Genomic DNA, 16992 nt, shown 5'->3' with positions numbered 1-16992 from the left:
AAAAAAAAGGTTTCTATATAAAAAATCCTATTCCTGTGCTTTCTTGTGTGTTGTAATATCTTTGATGCTCCCAGTGGAGTTGTTGCAGCACCTCATCCAACTGCAAAAACTTCAATATTGCAACTTCTCCAATGTGGATTTTGGGGTTTTTTTATCGATTGTGTGAATCTGTCACAGCCAGAGGAAAGAAATTCTTGTTTTTGTTGTTATTTCCTGTTTGAATAATTCAGGTGGAGCATTGAAATGTGCAGGAGGGAGGCACAGGGAGAAAAATCAAAATATTTTTTTGCTGGCTGCAGGTCCCTGTGTCCCCCTGGGAACTGCCTGCAGGGCTTGGCTGGGAGATGGGAAGATGGGATTTGAAAATTGGGATTTGAAATTTGGGATTTGGGATTTAAAATTTGGGATTTGGGATTTTCACCTTCCCCATTACAGTTCCAGCAGCTCTGGGGTGGTCCCAGCGTGATTGGGATGAGTTCACAGGTGACAAACCCTCCTGGAGGCTCCAAAAATCCAATTTTGAGCACAAATATTGGTATTAACAACCCTTAATTCTCCTTCAGGATTAAAATTAAATAAATTGGGTGCCTGATCTTGATTTCACGGCTGAAATCCATGACTAAACACTCCTTGGTTTCACCCTCTGGCATTAAYGAAGTCCTTGCCAATTAATAACAGGGATAAATTAAAGAACCTCAGCAACACAAGAGGAGTTAAAAGTGATTTTAAGAGAGGAACAGGCAGCACTTTTAGGGGTTTTGGGGTTTTTTTGTGCCATGTCTTTCTGGAACTGGAATTTTCATGGCATYCTTGGCTCAGGGATGGCTTTTCCCTGTGGATAAAGAGGCAGAAAATCAACTGRCACAGGGGGAGGGTGAGCAGAGAGCTGGGAGGGGAATTTTTTTTCCCCTTCATTGATACAAAATGGAAATGGGCTGTTGGTTTTCCCTAATGCGAAGAATAATAACTGCAGTGATAGATTTGTCATTGCCAGTATTGATTTCCTTCCCCAGCATAAACTATTTTTAAAAATGCCTCTTAATGGGTTTTTATTTGCTGGCAGGGTTGGGATCTAAGGCTGTTTCTGCTGGGCCTGCTATGGGAAGAGCAGCAGGATCTGCCTGCTTTTAAAAGTGAAAGGGAAAGTGGAAAAAAGGGAATATCAGGAAAAAAAGAAAAAAGAAAAGAAAAAGAAAAAAGAAAAGAAAAAAAGGAGGAGGAAGAATTGAAATAAAATGAGGACAAAATCAGGAATATCTGTCCCACCCAGCCCATGGGAACCTGCGGTGTGGGAGGGGAGCAGAGCTGCTGGACACGCAGGGATGAAGAAAAAAATTTGGAGCTGAACTCTTTTGGCTCAAACCACGTCCAGGTGAAGAATAAACAGCACCAAAGGGAGCTGCTGGAGCTGCTCCAGAGGAAACAGGGAGATGCTCCAAGGGCTGGAGCCCCTCTGGAGTTGAGCTGGGAGAGCTGGGGGTCCTCACCTGGAGAGAAGAAGGCTCCAGGGAAACCTCAGAGCAGCTTCCAAGGCCTCAAGGGGCTCCAGGAGAGCTGGAGAGGGACTGGGACAAGGGATGGAGGGACAGGACACAGAGAATGGGGTCACACTGCCAGAGGGCAGGGATGGATGGGATTTTGGGCAGGAATTGTTCCCTGGGAGGGTGGGGAGGCCCTGGCACAGGGTGCCCAGAGAAGCTGTGGCTGCCCCTGGATCCCTGGAGTGACCAAGGCCAGGCTGGACATTGGGGCTGGGGACAGTGGGAGGTGTCCCTGGACATGGATGGGACTGGAATGAGATGGACTTTAAGGCCCCAAAGCATTCCATGATAATAATGGGCAGAGGGTGATCCCTGAGATGCCTGACCTCCCCTCTGTGCTCTGCGTGAAGTTTGGGTGGGATGGCAGAGAGGATTTGCTAAAAAAAATGAGAGAAAGAGAAGGAGAGAAAGAGAGAGAAAGAGAGAGAGAGAAAGAGAGAGAGAAAGAGAGAAAGAAAGAAAAGAAAGAAAGAAAGAAAGAAAGAAAGAAAGAAAGAAAGAAAGAAAGAAAGAAAGAAAGAAAGAAAGAAAGAAAGAAAGAAAGAAAGAAAGAAAAGAATAAATTTGCAGAGCTATATATACATAAATGAACAAATATATTAATGTAACAATTATAATAAAGGCAAAGCAAACAAAAAATAAATGAACATATTAAATTAATAAATAACATAACAATTAAAGGCCAAACAAACACAAAAAAAAAATCCCCAATATAACCGCGCGTGCACGTGCTTTCTTTTTCCCCTTTTTTTTAAAAGGAAACCTTCCTTTCTCCTGCACGCTCCCGCGCATCTCCCACCCCCCTCCCCGGGGCGGGGGCATCCCGGCTGCGCTCCCCCAATCCATCCCTCCATCCATCCATCCCTCCATCGCTCCGCGCCGGGGGCGGGCTGCGCGGGGCTGCGCGGGGCTGCGCTCCTGTGGGCGGTGTCGCTCGGGGCCGGGCGGCCGTGCGGCTTGTCCCCGGCGCTGTCCCCGAGCCCGCGGCGTGCATGGCCCTGCGCGGGCGGCGATGGCTGCGCGCTGATGGCCCAGCCCGCCGCGCTCGCCATGGCTGCCAGGGACGAGCTGTACAGCCAAGTCATCCCCCGGCGGAACCGCCAGCACCGCGCCGGGACCATCAAACATGGCTCGTCGCTGGACATCCTGCTCTCCATGGGCTTCCCCAAAGCACGGGCGTAAGTCCCTGCCCCGCCGCGTTTTCCCCTCCTTTCTTTCGCTTTACGGCGGGCGGAGAGAGAACGGCGCTGCTCCGGAGCGGCGCGGGGCCGGCAGCGGGGAGGGAGCGCCGGGGAGACGGGGATGGATTCACGGAGACGGGGGATGGACTCACGGAGCGGGGGATCACTCCCGGAGCGGGGGATCACTCATGGAGCAGGGGGATCACTCCCGGAGCCGGGGGTTGCACTCCGGGAGAGGGGGTGATGCGTTCATGGAGAAGGGGGATGCGCTGCCGGAACGGGGAATGGACTCCCGGAACAGGGAGTGCACTCACCGAGAGGGTGGATCGACTCCCGCTGCGGGGAATGGACTCCCCGAGTGGGAAATGGACTCCCGGAACGGGGAATGCACTCATGGAGCRGGGGAATGCGCTGCCGGAGCGGGGGGCTGCACTCAGGGAGTGGGGGGCCGCACTCAGAGCGGGGGGATGCGCTGCCGGAGCGGCCCGGACAGCGGGGGATGCTCTCCCGGCAGCGGGCAGCGCTCTCCCGGCTTCGAGAGGATGCTTTCCCGGCTGCGAGAGGATACGCTCCTGGAACGGCCCGGAGATGCCTCCTCGGAGCAGCCAGGGCAGCGGGGAATGCTCTCCCGGAGCCGGGGGGATGTGCTCCCGGAGCCGGGGGGATGCGCTCCCGTCCGCGGGAATGCGCTCCCGGAGTCGGGGGGATGCGTGGCCCGGGGAAAGGGGCAATGGGGCGATGCTCTCCCGGGCTGCAGGGGATGCACGGCCCCGGGATGGCTTCTCGGAACGGCCCGGACATCTGGGAACGCTCTCCTGGCAGCGGGGAATGCTTTCCCGGAGCTGTAGGGGATCCGGGTCGCATCCTCCGGTCCGCAGGAGCCCCGGGCACACCGAGTCCCGTCCCCGCAGCCGGCCCCGGTGGCCAGGAAGGTGGGGATCGCCAGGGAGGCTTTTTTTGCAACCCCAGTTTCAATTGCTTTAGCTCGGACACCCGGGGGATGTTCTTTAATCCGTGTGCGAGTCACCCTAAAAGCAGTGGAGCAGAACTAAATTTCCATCCGTAGCCCGAAGCGGTTCGGTTTTTCTTGTCCGTTTTATGCCCCTGTGTGTGCGTATGGTTTAAATTAATCAGGCAGAAAACTAATGATAACTTCATGATGAAAGGGAGTGACTCCTGACGCGGGGCCGCTCGCTTTGGGATGCAAATGAAACCGGTGTGGGTCGGGATGGTTCCTTGATCTTGAGTTTTCCGTTTGTTGTCGGTACCGAGCAGAACTCGGCAGTTTCCAGGCTGCCTCGTCACTGGGTTTTTTTATAGAGACGGGCACACGCGGTTTAAGGACATATGTTCCTTGTGGATTGATGGGATTGCGTGGACGCAGCAGCGCATCCAGGAAATCTTATTTGTGTTTTGCACGGCTCCTTCTGGCTGTCAGTTATCTACYGAGATCAGCACTCGGCTTTGATACGCAGGGAATGCAAATGAAGAGCGGAGCTGAGCGGTGACTTCATGCTCTGCTCGGTTGGGAGGAAAGATGGGCATCTTTCTGTGGAGCTGGAGAAAAAAAAAAAATCCGGCTTGATGCTGTGAATGAAAGTGGTTGTTACCTGCACGACAGTGCCATCCAGGCAGCCTGGCTCTTCCTTCCTCGGGAACTGTGTCTATGGGTCGCATTCCTGCCCAGGAAAGCGCTGGCGTGGATTAAAATGTGCTCAGAGCCTCAGCACACCGAGCAGAGAAGGTTAAACGCGGGGAGCAGGTCAGAAAAAGGGGTAAAATATCCCGAAATGTRAAAAGTATTTATTGGGAATACAGCCAGGCAGATGGGTGGAGCTGTCTTGATGCTGAATTSGAGATGACCCCGTGTGACAGCTCAGCTCTGTGCTGGGAGAGGAACCACTTATCCCTSTGAAGGAGCAGAGTGTCCCTGTTCCAAATAATCCATCAGTGACATTCAGACAAGCAAAAATTCAGAAAGTAAAATAGAAATAAAGCCAATAAAATAAAGCAGTGCCACCGAGGGTACAATGTGGAATGGAGCACAGGTTTGTGCACAGCACAAGGACATTCCCCAGAGGTCATTCCTTCCCAGAAAATGCTTCTTAACTCACAGCAGACGTGTAAGTGTGACTGGAAGAGAGTGCTGAGATGCCAGGGAGGTAAAAAYATCACCTCCCTCCCAAMCATGGCCTGGAGAAACAGCCCCAAAACTCTCCCAGCTCTGTTTCCTACCACAAAGCCACAGCTCAGCAGGGACACAGGGAAATGGGTGAATTYGGGGGAATTTCAGTTCTGTGCCTGTGGATCCTGCATGCAAACACGAGCCAGGCTGGTACTTCAAAGTGGTGACCATCTGTTTGGGTGGCTTATGCAAAACAAACCTCCGAGTTGTCAGACAAGTCTGTCAGGCTTGTCACAAAATCCCATCGCTGCTGGCATCAGCGGCCTCCTCCCCGTTTTTGTGTGGGGCTGGGGACACTCATTGGGGCAGGGGACACTGATTGGGGCAGGGGACACACAGGGCCAGGTCAGGCAGGGTYACAAACACAGGGGATGAGCTGGAATCACAGTTTGAAGGTGTGGGATCGAGCCAGGAGAAAYATTCTGGGAGAGCTCCCATCACCTAACTTGGCTTTACCCCACAGATGTTAAAATAATCAAAGAGGAAATGTTCAGTGATTTCCAAGTGTTACTGAATGGCTCAGAAAGGGCAGAAAATGGGTTGAGCCAGGCTGGAACCCAGAGAGGATGTCAGGGAGCAAGGGCAGAACTGCCGTGGGTTTAATAACTCCTGGGTTATTAAATGAGCATTGGTTTGTCCACCCTGCAGGTGATTTATGGGGCCTGGGGACAGAGGGTGTGTCCTTCCTGTTTGAGGAATTCTGAAATATCCCTCTGAAATATCCCCCTGAAATATACTGAGCTCTTGGAGGTTCACCCCATTCCCCCTCTGAGGAGTTCAGAGTTCCCCCTCTGAAATATCCCAAGCCCAGGACTTTGYCCTGTTCCCCTCTGAAGGATTTCTTGGCACGGTTCTGTTTTCCTCCTTCCCATCACCAGCCTCCATCCCTGCTCCCCCAAATCACAGGGAGATGTCCAAATCTCCTTTGGGATCTTTCCCCCGTGCACAGCACCTGCTCAGCCCCCTCTGTCACCCTGGAACCATCACCACGAGCTGCTCTTCTGCCTTGTGGGGTTTTGCCAGCTCATGGCCATTATTATTTTATTTTGCAGTTAGCCCATTAGGTTACACACTGTCTGCTCCCACAGGCTGTCCCTCTCCCCAGTATTTTCTGATTTAAACAAAGAAAGAAGGCAAAGGTGATGTTACAATTCCCATTTTGCAATTTGGAAAAACATTTTAGCCTTGTTCACACCAAGGCCAAAGCAGACCCTCAGTGCTTCAATACCCTAAAAACARCAAGAAGATTCCTCTAGAAAGGGATTTCATGCAAACATTATTTCCCAGTTGGCCAAAAATATTATTTATCATCTCATTTTGAATCTCCCATCAGTAGTTGCACCTAATTCCCATCTACTCTGCCTGCCAGCACCTCTCACTGTTGTGTTTAATCCCTGTATAATGATGAGAGTAGAGAGAAGAAAAAGCACAGTGTGATTTACAGGCCATCAAAACCACGGGGGATCACTTAAAACTCTTACGCACGTAGAAGCAATTAGAAAAAAATCCATAATGTGTCTATAAAAGGCTGAAATTGGAAAAAAAATTAGTGATGGACTGCAGTTTCATCCAGGATGGAAGAAGACCTTTGACCAGATTTAAATTATTGAAACTTATTTATCCTGCATGGTGCAGAAATCAATGTGGCTCCAGAAGCTGCAAGTTTTAAAAGTTTCATGTCAGCCTTTAAACTCCTCCAAAACATCCTCAGAACCAGAAAGTTAAAATTGTAGTACGAGGATAAAAAATAATCCTGCTTTCTTTGTTTTAATTCTGAGTGCACATGTATCAGAATATATGAATGTATAAAACATAAAAGGTTTCAGTTCTGCATGAAACTCCAAATTTAAGTCACAGCTCTGAGATGCTGTTTCAGAAGAAATCCAGGCCTAAAAAATGGAAGATAATTCCCTGGTCCCTGCCATTACTCRGGCTGGGTAAATCACTGTCCATAACCAGAACACCTAAATTAGAGATATTGTGCTTTTTCTGTCGCTGTGCTGTCTTTGATAAGCACAAGAGATGACACAGGTGGCAAAGCTTTCCAAAACTAAATGGATCTTCCTTCCCCTCATCAGAGCCTGGAAAAGGRTTTAACTCTGTGTTCATGGCCTGGAGAGGAATTCATTACCCTGGACCTGAATAAAACCAGTTTGATTTGGATTTGCCTTCTCAGAAACCATGAGAATTTAGAAGATTTTGTTATTGTCAAAGAAAAGCAGCTCAGGCCCGGTTTACAAACAGCAAAACCTTCTCTGTTTTCTTTTTTTTTTTTAAGCATTTTCAGCCTGCTAAGACATGTTTTGCTTAGTAACAGACTTAGCAACATCGCAGGATTTCGGCACAGCAAGGCCGGGAGCCTCTCCTTCCTCTGGGGCCGGAGCTGGATTTGGGAAATGACTGCATGGAGGCAAAGAGCCGCTCATCATTTGGGGATTTTAGAGTGCTTTCCCTTCCCTCAGGGCCTTGCCTTGGGGGTGTTTGTTTTCTGGTAATATTTTAGGCTGAAATTCATCCTACAATAAAGATCCAGCACAATTCCTAATTCCCACGTGGGTTTTTGTGATTCAGTGGCTCGTGCTGGCTCAGGGTGTGCAGGAAACCCCATCCCAAGGGAAGAAGTTGCTGGACAGGAGCGTTGATGGAAGCAGCAGCTCGAGAGGCTCCACTGAATGTGATTTCCAGGTTTAGCAGCCCTGGAGAGAACTTTCAGCTCTTGAATGGAAATTCCAGGTGTTGTGGCCACGAGAGTTTGGGGAAAAGCTTCCCTAAACTCTGTGCTGCTCACTCAGGACAGTGAGTTTGGGGTTTGGATGGAGCTGTGGCAGAGAAACCATTTAAGAAAATTCTTCCATTTCCAGGGCTGCCCAGGGTGAGCAGGAGCTTCCCAGGAAGGGTTTGTGATCAGTTCCCAAACGGTGACGGGGGAGAAGCTGCAGCTGCTCCTTTGGGAGGGGACTTGGACTCAGCTCTCAGTTCTGTGCTAAACCCGAGTTTAGGGATGAGATTGGGACAGTCTGAGCTCTGAACTGCCCCAGTTCAGGTGTTGCAATTCCTGGGTCAGCTCTGAGGTGTCAGATTTGTTTTGTCCCTCTGTGCTGGAGGGGATCCCGCAGGTCAGCAGTGGGACAGGGATGGGGACAGGGATGGGGACAGAGACAGGGGGATTGGGGCAGCAGCTGCCGGGAAGGGGCTCTGGAAATGCTTCAGAAAAGCCCATTTGGGACTGAGCCCCGTAGCTGCTCTACACGTGGATTTTTAATATTTTATCTTTGTCTTTAGTTCGGTTTGCTCTGTGGGGCTGAGGTGGTTCCTGCAGGATTCAGGTTTTTTGTTCCGTGCCAGCGGCTCCAGTGCGTTTGGGGCGGGGGGATCTCCACAAGAGTCAGTTCCTCACTTTAGAGATCTGAAGAGATAAACCACAGAGAGCCCTTTATTTCCACTGTGTGTTCTGCAAACTGGGCTCAGAGCAGAWTTCAAACCCGTAGTTAGGCTGGTACTTGCACCTGAATCTGCAGAGTTTCAGTCCATTCATGACGAGACTCAGATCTGGTTTAAACAGAATTTTAAACAATTTCCATGGGGTTGTASAACATTTTCAGAGGGAGGGAAAGCTCTTATCAGAGGCAGAGAAGGCATTCCTGTGATAAGATCAGGCTGTGAAATAACAGCAGCAGCAGGGCTTGGTGTTACCTCAGTGCCCAAACTATATTAATAAACTAAAAACCACCAAAATATATATTAAAAAATAATAGAAGGGAGGGGTTTCATTAAACATTTCAGAAAATCTATACCTCTCCTCTCAAATACCTCAACCAATGGGAAAGAGAGAAAGAACTGCAACCAAAAAATTAAGATAAAAGAGGCTGAGTCCTCCAACAATTTAAGAAACCCCATAAAAATACCCATAGCCGCTCCCTTTATTCATAAATAAAATTACAAAACTCCTCTATCTCCTTTTTAAACATAAACCTCTAATACTTATAAATTAATTTTCCTGATATCGATTCAGGATGTTGGACACAAAATTGCCCTGATCAATCCTGAGGGCTGGGAGGAGCAGAACAGTCAGATACTGGGGTTTAAGAGTGACATGGAAAATGATTCTGCCACAAACTTCACCTCTAAAGACTGAGAGGAGCAGAAAAAATCAGATATTGGGGTCTGATAACTACAGGGAAAATGCTTCTACCACAAACATCGAGCAAAGAGCTGGAGGACAGAGCATCCCTCACAAAGATTCCTCAGCCAAGAGCAGGGAGGATTCCTGGATCAGAGGAAAAAGCAAACCCTGTCCTAGAACCTGCTGAAAACTTCATTGGGATCTCCGATCTGGGTGTTCCAGCACCGTCCCCACGTGCAGGGAGATCCCAGCTCAGCCAGCATTCCCTCCCTGCATGGCTCAGATGTGGTTTGCAAGGCTGTCAAATTTTGGCAAATGCTGCCAGAGATGTCAGAGAGTTTCCTGGTCCCGGAGCGCTCGGTTTGTTTGGGTATTAAAATTACATGGTGACAAGAAAACATTTCCTSGGGCTTCCGTCCCTCTGATGATTTCCTTGTCTCGGGGCCAAGGTCCTGAACTTGATCCTCCCCTCTGCTCCAGGAAGGAGAGGAGCTGCAGAAAGCACAGCCCAGACCTCACATGTCACTGAGGGAGCCTGAAAAACTGCTCTGAGCCTGCTGTGTCAGAGCCCCAAGCAATCAAAAACTCCATCCTTGGGATGGAATTCCCTTTYGTGCTTCCTGTCAGGGATACAGATATTGGTGGTATCTCTTCTGTCCTTTTTTTTTTCTTTCTGCTCACCTGGCTCCAGATCTGATACCACTGCCAGGAGCCAGTTTAAATTTCCTGATTTAGATTCTCAAGACAAAGAAGGGCTGGAGGAACTCGGGATTTCAGAAATCCAGTGTTTGAACGGAGCCCTGTTGGTGTTAAATGCTGATTATTCTTCCCTCCTCGTGTYGGGCTGTTCCCTGCAGAATCCTGCCTCCTGTAAACCCTCTGCAAGTTCATCCCTGGATTATTGCTGCCACTTTCCTGCCCTCGAGACTGGCTGAACTCAGGGGGGATTCCATCCTTTGAAAGATCATGAGAAAAAATAATTCTCACAAACCAAAAAAAAAAGAAAAAAAATTGGCGCTTTTAAATATCAAGCGCTAACCCTGCTGCCTCCTGAGGACACTTTTGTGGTTTTAAGTCACTTTAAAAGAGAATTTGGACTCCCAAACGTTGCTCAGAGCTGAAAACGGTTTTAAGTACGGGCTCATCGTGGATTCACAGCGCGCACTCCGCGATCGCTGAAAGAATAGAGACATCCGTGAGTGTGTCTGCGCTGCAGCAGCCTCATTATCCCAACAAGCAGAGTCATCAAAGGAGCTGGGGCTCAGCAGCTGACAGAGCTCTGGATTCCATCTCCAGGACTCTCTGCAGCCTTTGTGCTGTGCCTGCTCTGCTCTGTAMCAGCTCCAGAGAGAAAAGTCCTGGGTTTTGTGTCCCCAAAGTGCTCTGTGCTGCCTGGCTGGGCACAAAGCCTGGGTCTGGATAGGTCTGGAGGGCAGCAAAAAAAAAAAAGAAAAAAAAAGGAAGAAATTTAGGGAATGGAATGGTCTTGGAATGGTCTGCCCGGGGAGGGGGTGCAGTCACCATCCCTGGATGTGTTTAAAGAGAGATTGGATGTGGTGCTGGGTGCTGTGGTTTGGTTGAGGTGTTGGGTATGGGTTGGACTGGAAGATATTGGAGGTCTCGTCCATCCCTGGTGATTGTGGGATTCTATGAATGCAAAGCAGCTGACAAACCTGCACAGTGTCTGAGACATCTTGGACCTCTTGTCTGCTGTCCCTTCAAACCCACTCTCCTGAAATCTCTCCTGAAATCTCTCCTGAAATCTCTCCTGAAAGCTTCAGCAAATACTACTTGAGGTACTTCCAAGTGCCCAAAATTCCTGATAAAGAGCTGGGATATCAACCCCACACACCTGGGAATGCATGAGGGTTCCTCCATTCCTTGGGAAGCCTCAGCCTCCCCAATTCCCACAAAAATTCCTAAAAGAACAAGGATGGGCACAGTTGCACGTGCAGGTGTGACAATATCCCATCTCAATAAAATTGAAACAAAAAACAAGGAATTATAAACTGAGCCTGGAATGAGAGAAAGGAGATGTTTGATGCCTTTGCTTTCCCCAGAGCCCAAATCTGTGCCCTCAAGGCTGAGCTGTGGCAATCCCAGCAGAATTTCATCTTGGGAATGCTGCTGGGAACGTGGCTGAGCAAACCTTGGGATATTTTACTTTTGTGCTAAAAGTGCAGAGACAAACCCCAAAACTGGGAACTCTGGTAGACACCCTTGGACTGGCATGGGAAGAGGTTTTAACTGTATTKAAAGTTATCAAACACAAGGCAAGTGCCACTTTTCACCCTTTCATGAAGTGTTAGTGATTCTCTGCTCTCTGTGATTTTGCAGAATTAATCTTGGGACTGCTGAGCTGGSGGTGCTTCAGGGAGATTTCTCACTCCTGACTTGCAAAAATTATTATTTTCTTCCTCCTCTTCTTAATGAAATCCATCACGTTCTCACACGATTCATCCCRTGAAAGGCCTAATTCAGCCTTTGAGCACATGCTGGGATGGCTGAGACCAAGATGTCCCAAACATTTCCACCCAAGCACACACGAAATGGCCCTGGAAGGACCTGAAATGGATGAGGTGGTGTTRTTTGCTCTTCTGAGCTGTTCCCCATTTCACTGCGAGCCATTTGCAGTTTCGTGATGCAAATTTTGAGCCCCGGGTTGGTGTTGAGATGAAACCCCTGTTATCATTTTTTCCCCTGCATGGCCCCAGTGAGGGTCTTTTGACTGAATTTTATGTCCCCACAGCATTTATGTTTTTATGTATGTTTTGATAACAGTTTTTATGGCCCACAGCCCTTGTGCAAGTATGAAAGGTAAACATCCTCCTTCTCCCAGGAGCTGACACCAAATAGAACCCAAAAARAGCCTCCAGAGAGGAGGATGGGGARAGGCCACAGAGGAAGCTGATCCCAGCATCGCCTCCAAAATCTTTTTCCTACTGGTTACCCATAGTTACAGCGAGTTCGATTGATGGGTAAATTCACAGCTGCACCAGGAGCAGCTCCTCCCAAATAAGCACCATTCCCRTTTTCCAGACATGAAAATGCAGCGTGAGACAATCCATGGAGGCTCCTGACGCCAGGGAGGGCACCTTAATTAACATTTGCCACCCACTGGAGACAGAGGGCTCTCCAGAATCGCAGCCTCTAAGTGGTGTCAATGATGTCCTGCTCCCTTGTTCCACAATTATATTGGATTTCTGCCTCACAATCGATATTTCCTTCTGAGAGGAGCTGCCAAGCCCCAATAAGTGTCAGAGCACAATATATGAGCAGGGATAAGCCAGTTCTCCCAGGCTCCATTCAAAGAAATCTCCAGCAAACCTGGATTTGGAGATGATTTCATATTTGATGCTTGAATCTGGCTCAGCTAAAGCAGAGTCCAGACAGAATTGAGAGAATCCAAAGCAGTTCTGTTATTGCAGGGCCTTCAGGGCCATTCAGGGCAGTCCCAGCCCAGCCAGGGGCTGCACCCACAATGGACAATGGCTCACGGCTTTTTCACCCTTTCTCACTTTTGTCCATTTGCACAAAATCGGGCCTGAATCCTCCAATTGCAGCTGCAGCCAATGCAGTCAAAAACTCCAACTTGGCTCCCCCAATTCTCTGTTGTTTCCATCTCYTGGGGCCTGGCCCAGGGAGGTGTCCTTGAGTTTGGGGCTGCAGAGGAATTGTTTTGTGTAAAAATGGGAGAGCAGGAGCTCAGCACTGTCTGTGGAGTCTGGAGTTAAACACTGGAGAATCCCAGGGTTACAGAGACATGGAAATAGAGAAACTGAAATCCTGAGGCATCCTTTTCACACCAATCCATGAACAGCAACAAGCCTGGGAGTAAATGGAGTTTACAGCTGCACCTTACAAATCCCATTTCTGTTCCYTTTACAGTCTCCTCAGAGCTGCTCCATAAATGCATTCGTGTTCGAGGGGCAAAGCCTCCCAGCAGTGTAAATCAGCCCAGCACCATTCCTTTTGTTGGAGCAATAATAACACAGCAGCTGAGCGTCTTCCCCAGAAATAACCCGACTTTCATGGCTGGCAAAGCTTCCCTTAGAGAAATGGGTATAAAAATGGGTATTTTAAACCATTCAGGGAATGCAGAAAAGCCTGAGAATAAATAAGAATCAGTACCAAAGCATCTGGGAGGAAAATATAAACCTCAGGTRCTTCACGGTGCATTTGTGTGTTGGGGCCGGGGAGTATTTTATAAATAGTGACTCCAGAGCTGGGCACAGGATCCTGCTCTGCCAAGCAGCTGGATCCACAGGAACTGGGATTATCTGGGACTCAGAAATGTCAGCCAGGCACAGGGTGGGTCAGGAAAGGCACACAGAGACCCACGGTGTGAGATGGATCTGATCCCTGCAGATCACAGCAAACAGGAGAACCCATCCCCTGTCCTGTTCAACCATCCTGTTGTGAGCTTTGTGTGGGGTGAGCTGCATAATCATCACCCTGACACCAAGCTAAACCAGCTGCATGGGGGGATTTTGAACTGTTGCTTGGATTTGGTAAAAATAGAGTGAATTGCATGGGGAAAAATGACCTGCTTGCCTGGCTATTTCTTTTTTTTATTTTTTTCTCCCTGATGTAAAATTTTCTGCTTGCATGGGGTGGTCAGCCTGTATGAGGAGTGTCCATTTCATCATCCAGCTTCACAAAGAAGCCCATCCCAGATGTTATCTCAGGGAGAGGATTGAAGTTCYTACAAAGACCCTTCCTTGGGGATCAATAAATTTCCATCTTCCTCCTCTTCCTGCCCCAAAACTGCTCAAAGGGCTTTCAACCTTTGGGAATTCTGAGGAAGAATTCCCCATTCCAGGGGCAAGAATGATGTGCTGGAAGCACTCAGTGTGCCCGGAATTCAGCTGGAATCACAAATTCCAACATCACCAGCCATGGCTGGCCTGGTCTGTGGAAGCACATCCCGCGTGGAGGAATTTGTGCATCACCCCGTGATGTGCCCGAGGTTTGGGCTGTGAGTCAGCCTGACCCAGGGCACAGAGMCTGCTGAGATCCTGCTCATCTTCCCCCGGGCAGCTCCAGGGAGCAGCTGCTGCTTTCTGAGCTCACCCTGAGCSTTCAGACAGATCCATCTGCTCCCAGTGAACCCTCCCAGGGCAGGGCCAAGGCTGCCCAGGGAAAACGTGGAAACAGCAGGGGGAAATGAAGATGTCTTTCAGAGAAATGTGACATCCCCAGAGAGCCTGAGGCTGGCTTGGCAGGGCTGGGTTTGGAGGGAAATTTTGGGATCCCAAGTGTGGGAATAGGATTGCGGTGCCTTGGTGGCGTTTCCTCCCTCTGCTCACCCCCATCCATCTCTGGGACAAATGGAGATAAAATTCTGCTATAATTTCTACCACTGCTGCTTTGCAGCCAGAGGGGCAGGAGCTCGCTGAGGTGCTGTGGGATTTCCCTGGATGACAGCTCAGGAATTTTGGGTGTTTGGTGGTTTTAGGTGTGAGGATGGCAGAGATCCTGAGTCCCTGCCAGCCAGGCACGGGCAGGGCTGAGAGCAGTGGGTGCCAGAGCACCCCACCCAAACCCGGCACCCAAAACCCTCCCCTGGTCCTGTAGGACCGAGGGGCAGGGGGAGGATGGGCTCATAGGGCCTGTTCCATCCTTCTGACAGCAAAGGTCAGCGGAAAACCTCGTCAGATGAGACAGGAAGCTGAGATGAGCAGCACAGCCAGAGCCACCAGCACAGAAAAAGMRTCTCCCKCGGTTCYTTCAGGCACAGCCAGCTCCAAGGGCAGGTTCTGCCTTCTTTTGGCTTCAGGAACACAGAAAATCCCTGTCCCACGGTGTTTCAGAGGATAAATCCATAAAAGATGTGAGCTCTGGTAAYGATGGGGCACCAGAACTGTGTTTGCAAGGCTGAACTCCCCCATGGATCACCATAAGCCAAAAAAAAATCCCCTACAAGTCTAACTTAGCAACACCCAGGAGGAAATCATACTGCTGGGGTTGGGATTTATTCACTGAAAAGAACTGATCATTAAACCTGAGGCCCTGGCTGTGTCTGGGAGCCAAACCCTTCTGGAAGTCCAGAACGGATCCGCTGGAGCCAGGAGCTGCTCTGGGAAATGTTGGCCAAGGGATGCTCAGTGTCTCTGCCAATTAAGTACCTCCCAACGAGCATGAAAGCGTTTTAAGATTTTTGCCTGAGGGCACAAAGAGTCTCTGGCAGCTCTGGTGGATTGGATTTGCCATAAATCACCCCAAATGTGCTCTCAGGTGGCGATTAGCTGCTGTTCCAGGCATCCAGCTCAACCTTCCACCCACTGGATATYGTTTCAATTCTGCTGCAGCACATCCCCAAATCAGCCAGGACCTTTGATGTGACTTTCATTTCGGTAACAGACATGAAATTTTGTGGTTTTTCAGGCTGGGTGTGAGCRAGGGTGAGGAAGGAACCCTTTTTCCACAGTGTTTTATCCTCCCTTGCTTGCAGCGTTGGTTCTGAGTGTCAGGAGCAGTTTATTTGTGGAATCGCTCTCTAATCACCGAAGCATCTGAAGCAGCTGAACAATTTAGACGAGCTTAAGAAAAAAAAMCGGGATTGAGTGTTGTGATTAGATAATTGTCCCTTTGCTTCAAGGTATGAGTCAAAGCAGAGACGAGTTTCTTGGTTTGCGATGAAAATTCCTGAAAACCGTGGCTTTCGTGGTGGTGATGGTGAAACRAGCAGGGAAAAGTGGCAAGGTTTGGGAGCTGCTGAGGGGTGTTTAAGGGATAAATATCCCGTGGGTTTGGAGGTTTTAGGGAAAAGCAGAGCTCTGCAGCAGCACGTTGGGCACTTSGGGGAGGAGCCCAGGATGGATTTCAGCGCCAACCTGGCGAGGGATTCAAAGGTTCTGCTCAAGTTCAAACCCGCCAGCAGCTCCCTGGGTTTGAACTGCAATTACTCAGCCGTGCCTTGGGTTTAAATCCRGCTCAGGGTGGAGCTTGGCTGGGAGCCCTTTGCTGCCGGTGTTACCCTGAGCTCGCTGCCACCCCGCATCACAACTGCTCCCTTTGCTTATCTGGATCAGTGGCTCAAATTTCATTTCCTCTTGGGTGTTGATCAAGAGGGCTTTTTCTCCCATACATTTGCATGTCCTGTTGGGTCTGAAATGTGCAATTCCATCCTCAAATTCTCCTGGAGGAGCAGAGTTTCCAGCACAACCATTTCCCTGGAAAAGCTGTCCCTGTTCCGCCGCCCRCCGCGGGGTGAGGACGGCACAGAAATTCCCGGCAGCTTTTTCACCATCAGCAGGGCCAGAAGTGTCATCTCCATCCCCCCTCCACRGGGAGGGAGCTGCGGGGACAGAAGGATGGAGCTTCTGTTTTTTTCCAAACCTTCTGTCAATTTTTTCGGGTTTCAACACGGCAAAGCAGACTCGTGCGAGCGCTGGCACAGCCGCTCCTGGGTTCATCCCTTCCCTCCCTCCCCAAAACCCTTCCAAAGCAAACGGGAACATCCAAAATCTGCACCTGCTCGTGGCACATGGAGCCTGTCCTTCGTACAAAGTCAAATTACCAGCCCAGTTGGAATAGGCAAGCTGGGGTGGGATGTCTGACACAATCTGGGATTTCAGGAGTTGTTTCAATGGTGATTTGGGGATTTTTTTAAAGTCATCTGAACACACAACAACAATTCCATCCTCTCCTGCTCACTTTCAGTGATTTTCAGAGCCTGTCCTTGGTCCAAAGCCAAATAACCAGCCCAGTTGGAAGAGCCAACTTGGGATGGCATTGTGACACAATCTGGGAATTTAGGAGTCTTTTCCACGGTGATTTGGGGCTGGGTTTTTAAAAGTCATCTGAACACACAATTCCATTCACTCCTGTCTACTTTCATTGATTCTCTCAGCTCCCACAGCCAAGTTCTGCACTTTCCTGCCTGCCAGATTTGGCTGCATATCTGAAGTGGCTCCACTTGTACCCGTGGTGTTACGTTGCGTTAAGGCAGCTCATAAT

General features: G+C 49.4%; 1 protein-coding gene across 1 annotated transcript in view; it reads left to right on the top strand.

Annotated features, from left to right (window-relative positions):
• Positions 1-2387: 2387 nt before the first annotated feature.
• UBASH3B (ubiquitin associated and SH3 domain containing B) overlaps positions 2388-16992 on the top strand; it is a gene marked incomplete at its 3' end in the record, with an annotated part of 54867 nt that continues 40262 nt past the window's right edge. The window contains 1 exon segment of the mRNA XM_057386598.1: positions 2388-2719. Coding sequence (XP_057242581.1) covers positions 2568-2719 — 152 coding nt within the window.

The sequence above is a fragment of the Malurus melanocephalus genome, unplaced genomic scaffold, assembly GCF_030028575.1.
Source record: "Malurus melanocephalus ecotype Western Australia unplaced genomic scaffold, MMel_1.1 scaffold_1002, whole genome shotgun sequence".
Classification (NCBI taxonomy): Eukaryota; Metazoa; Chordata; class Aves; order Passeriformes; family Maluridae; genus Malurus; species Malurus melanocephalus.
The sequence above is the reverse complement of the archived record's forward strand: the minus strand, read 5'-3'. Positions and strand labels throughout refer to the sequence as shown.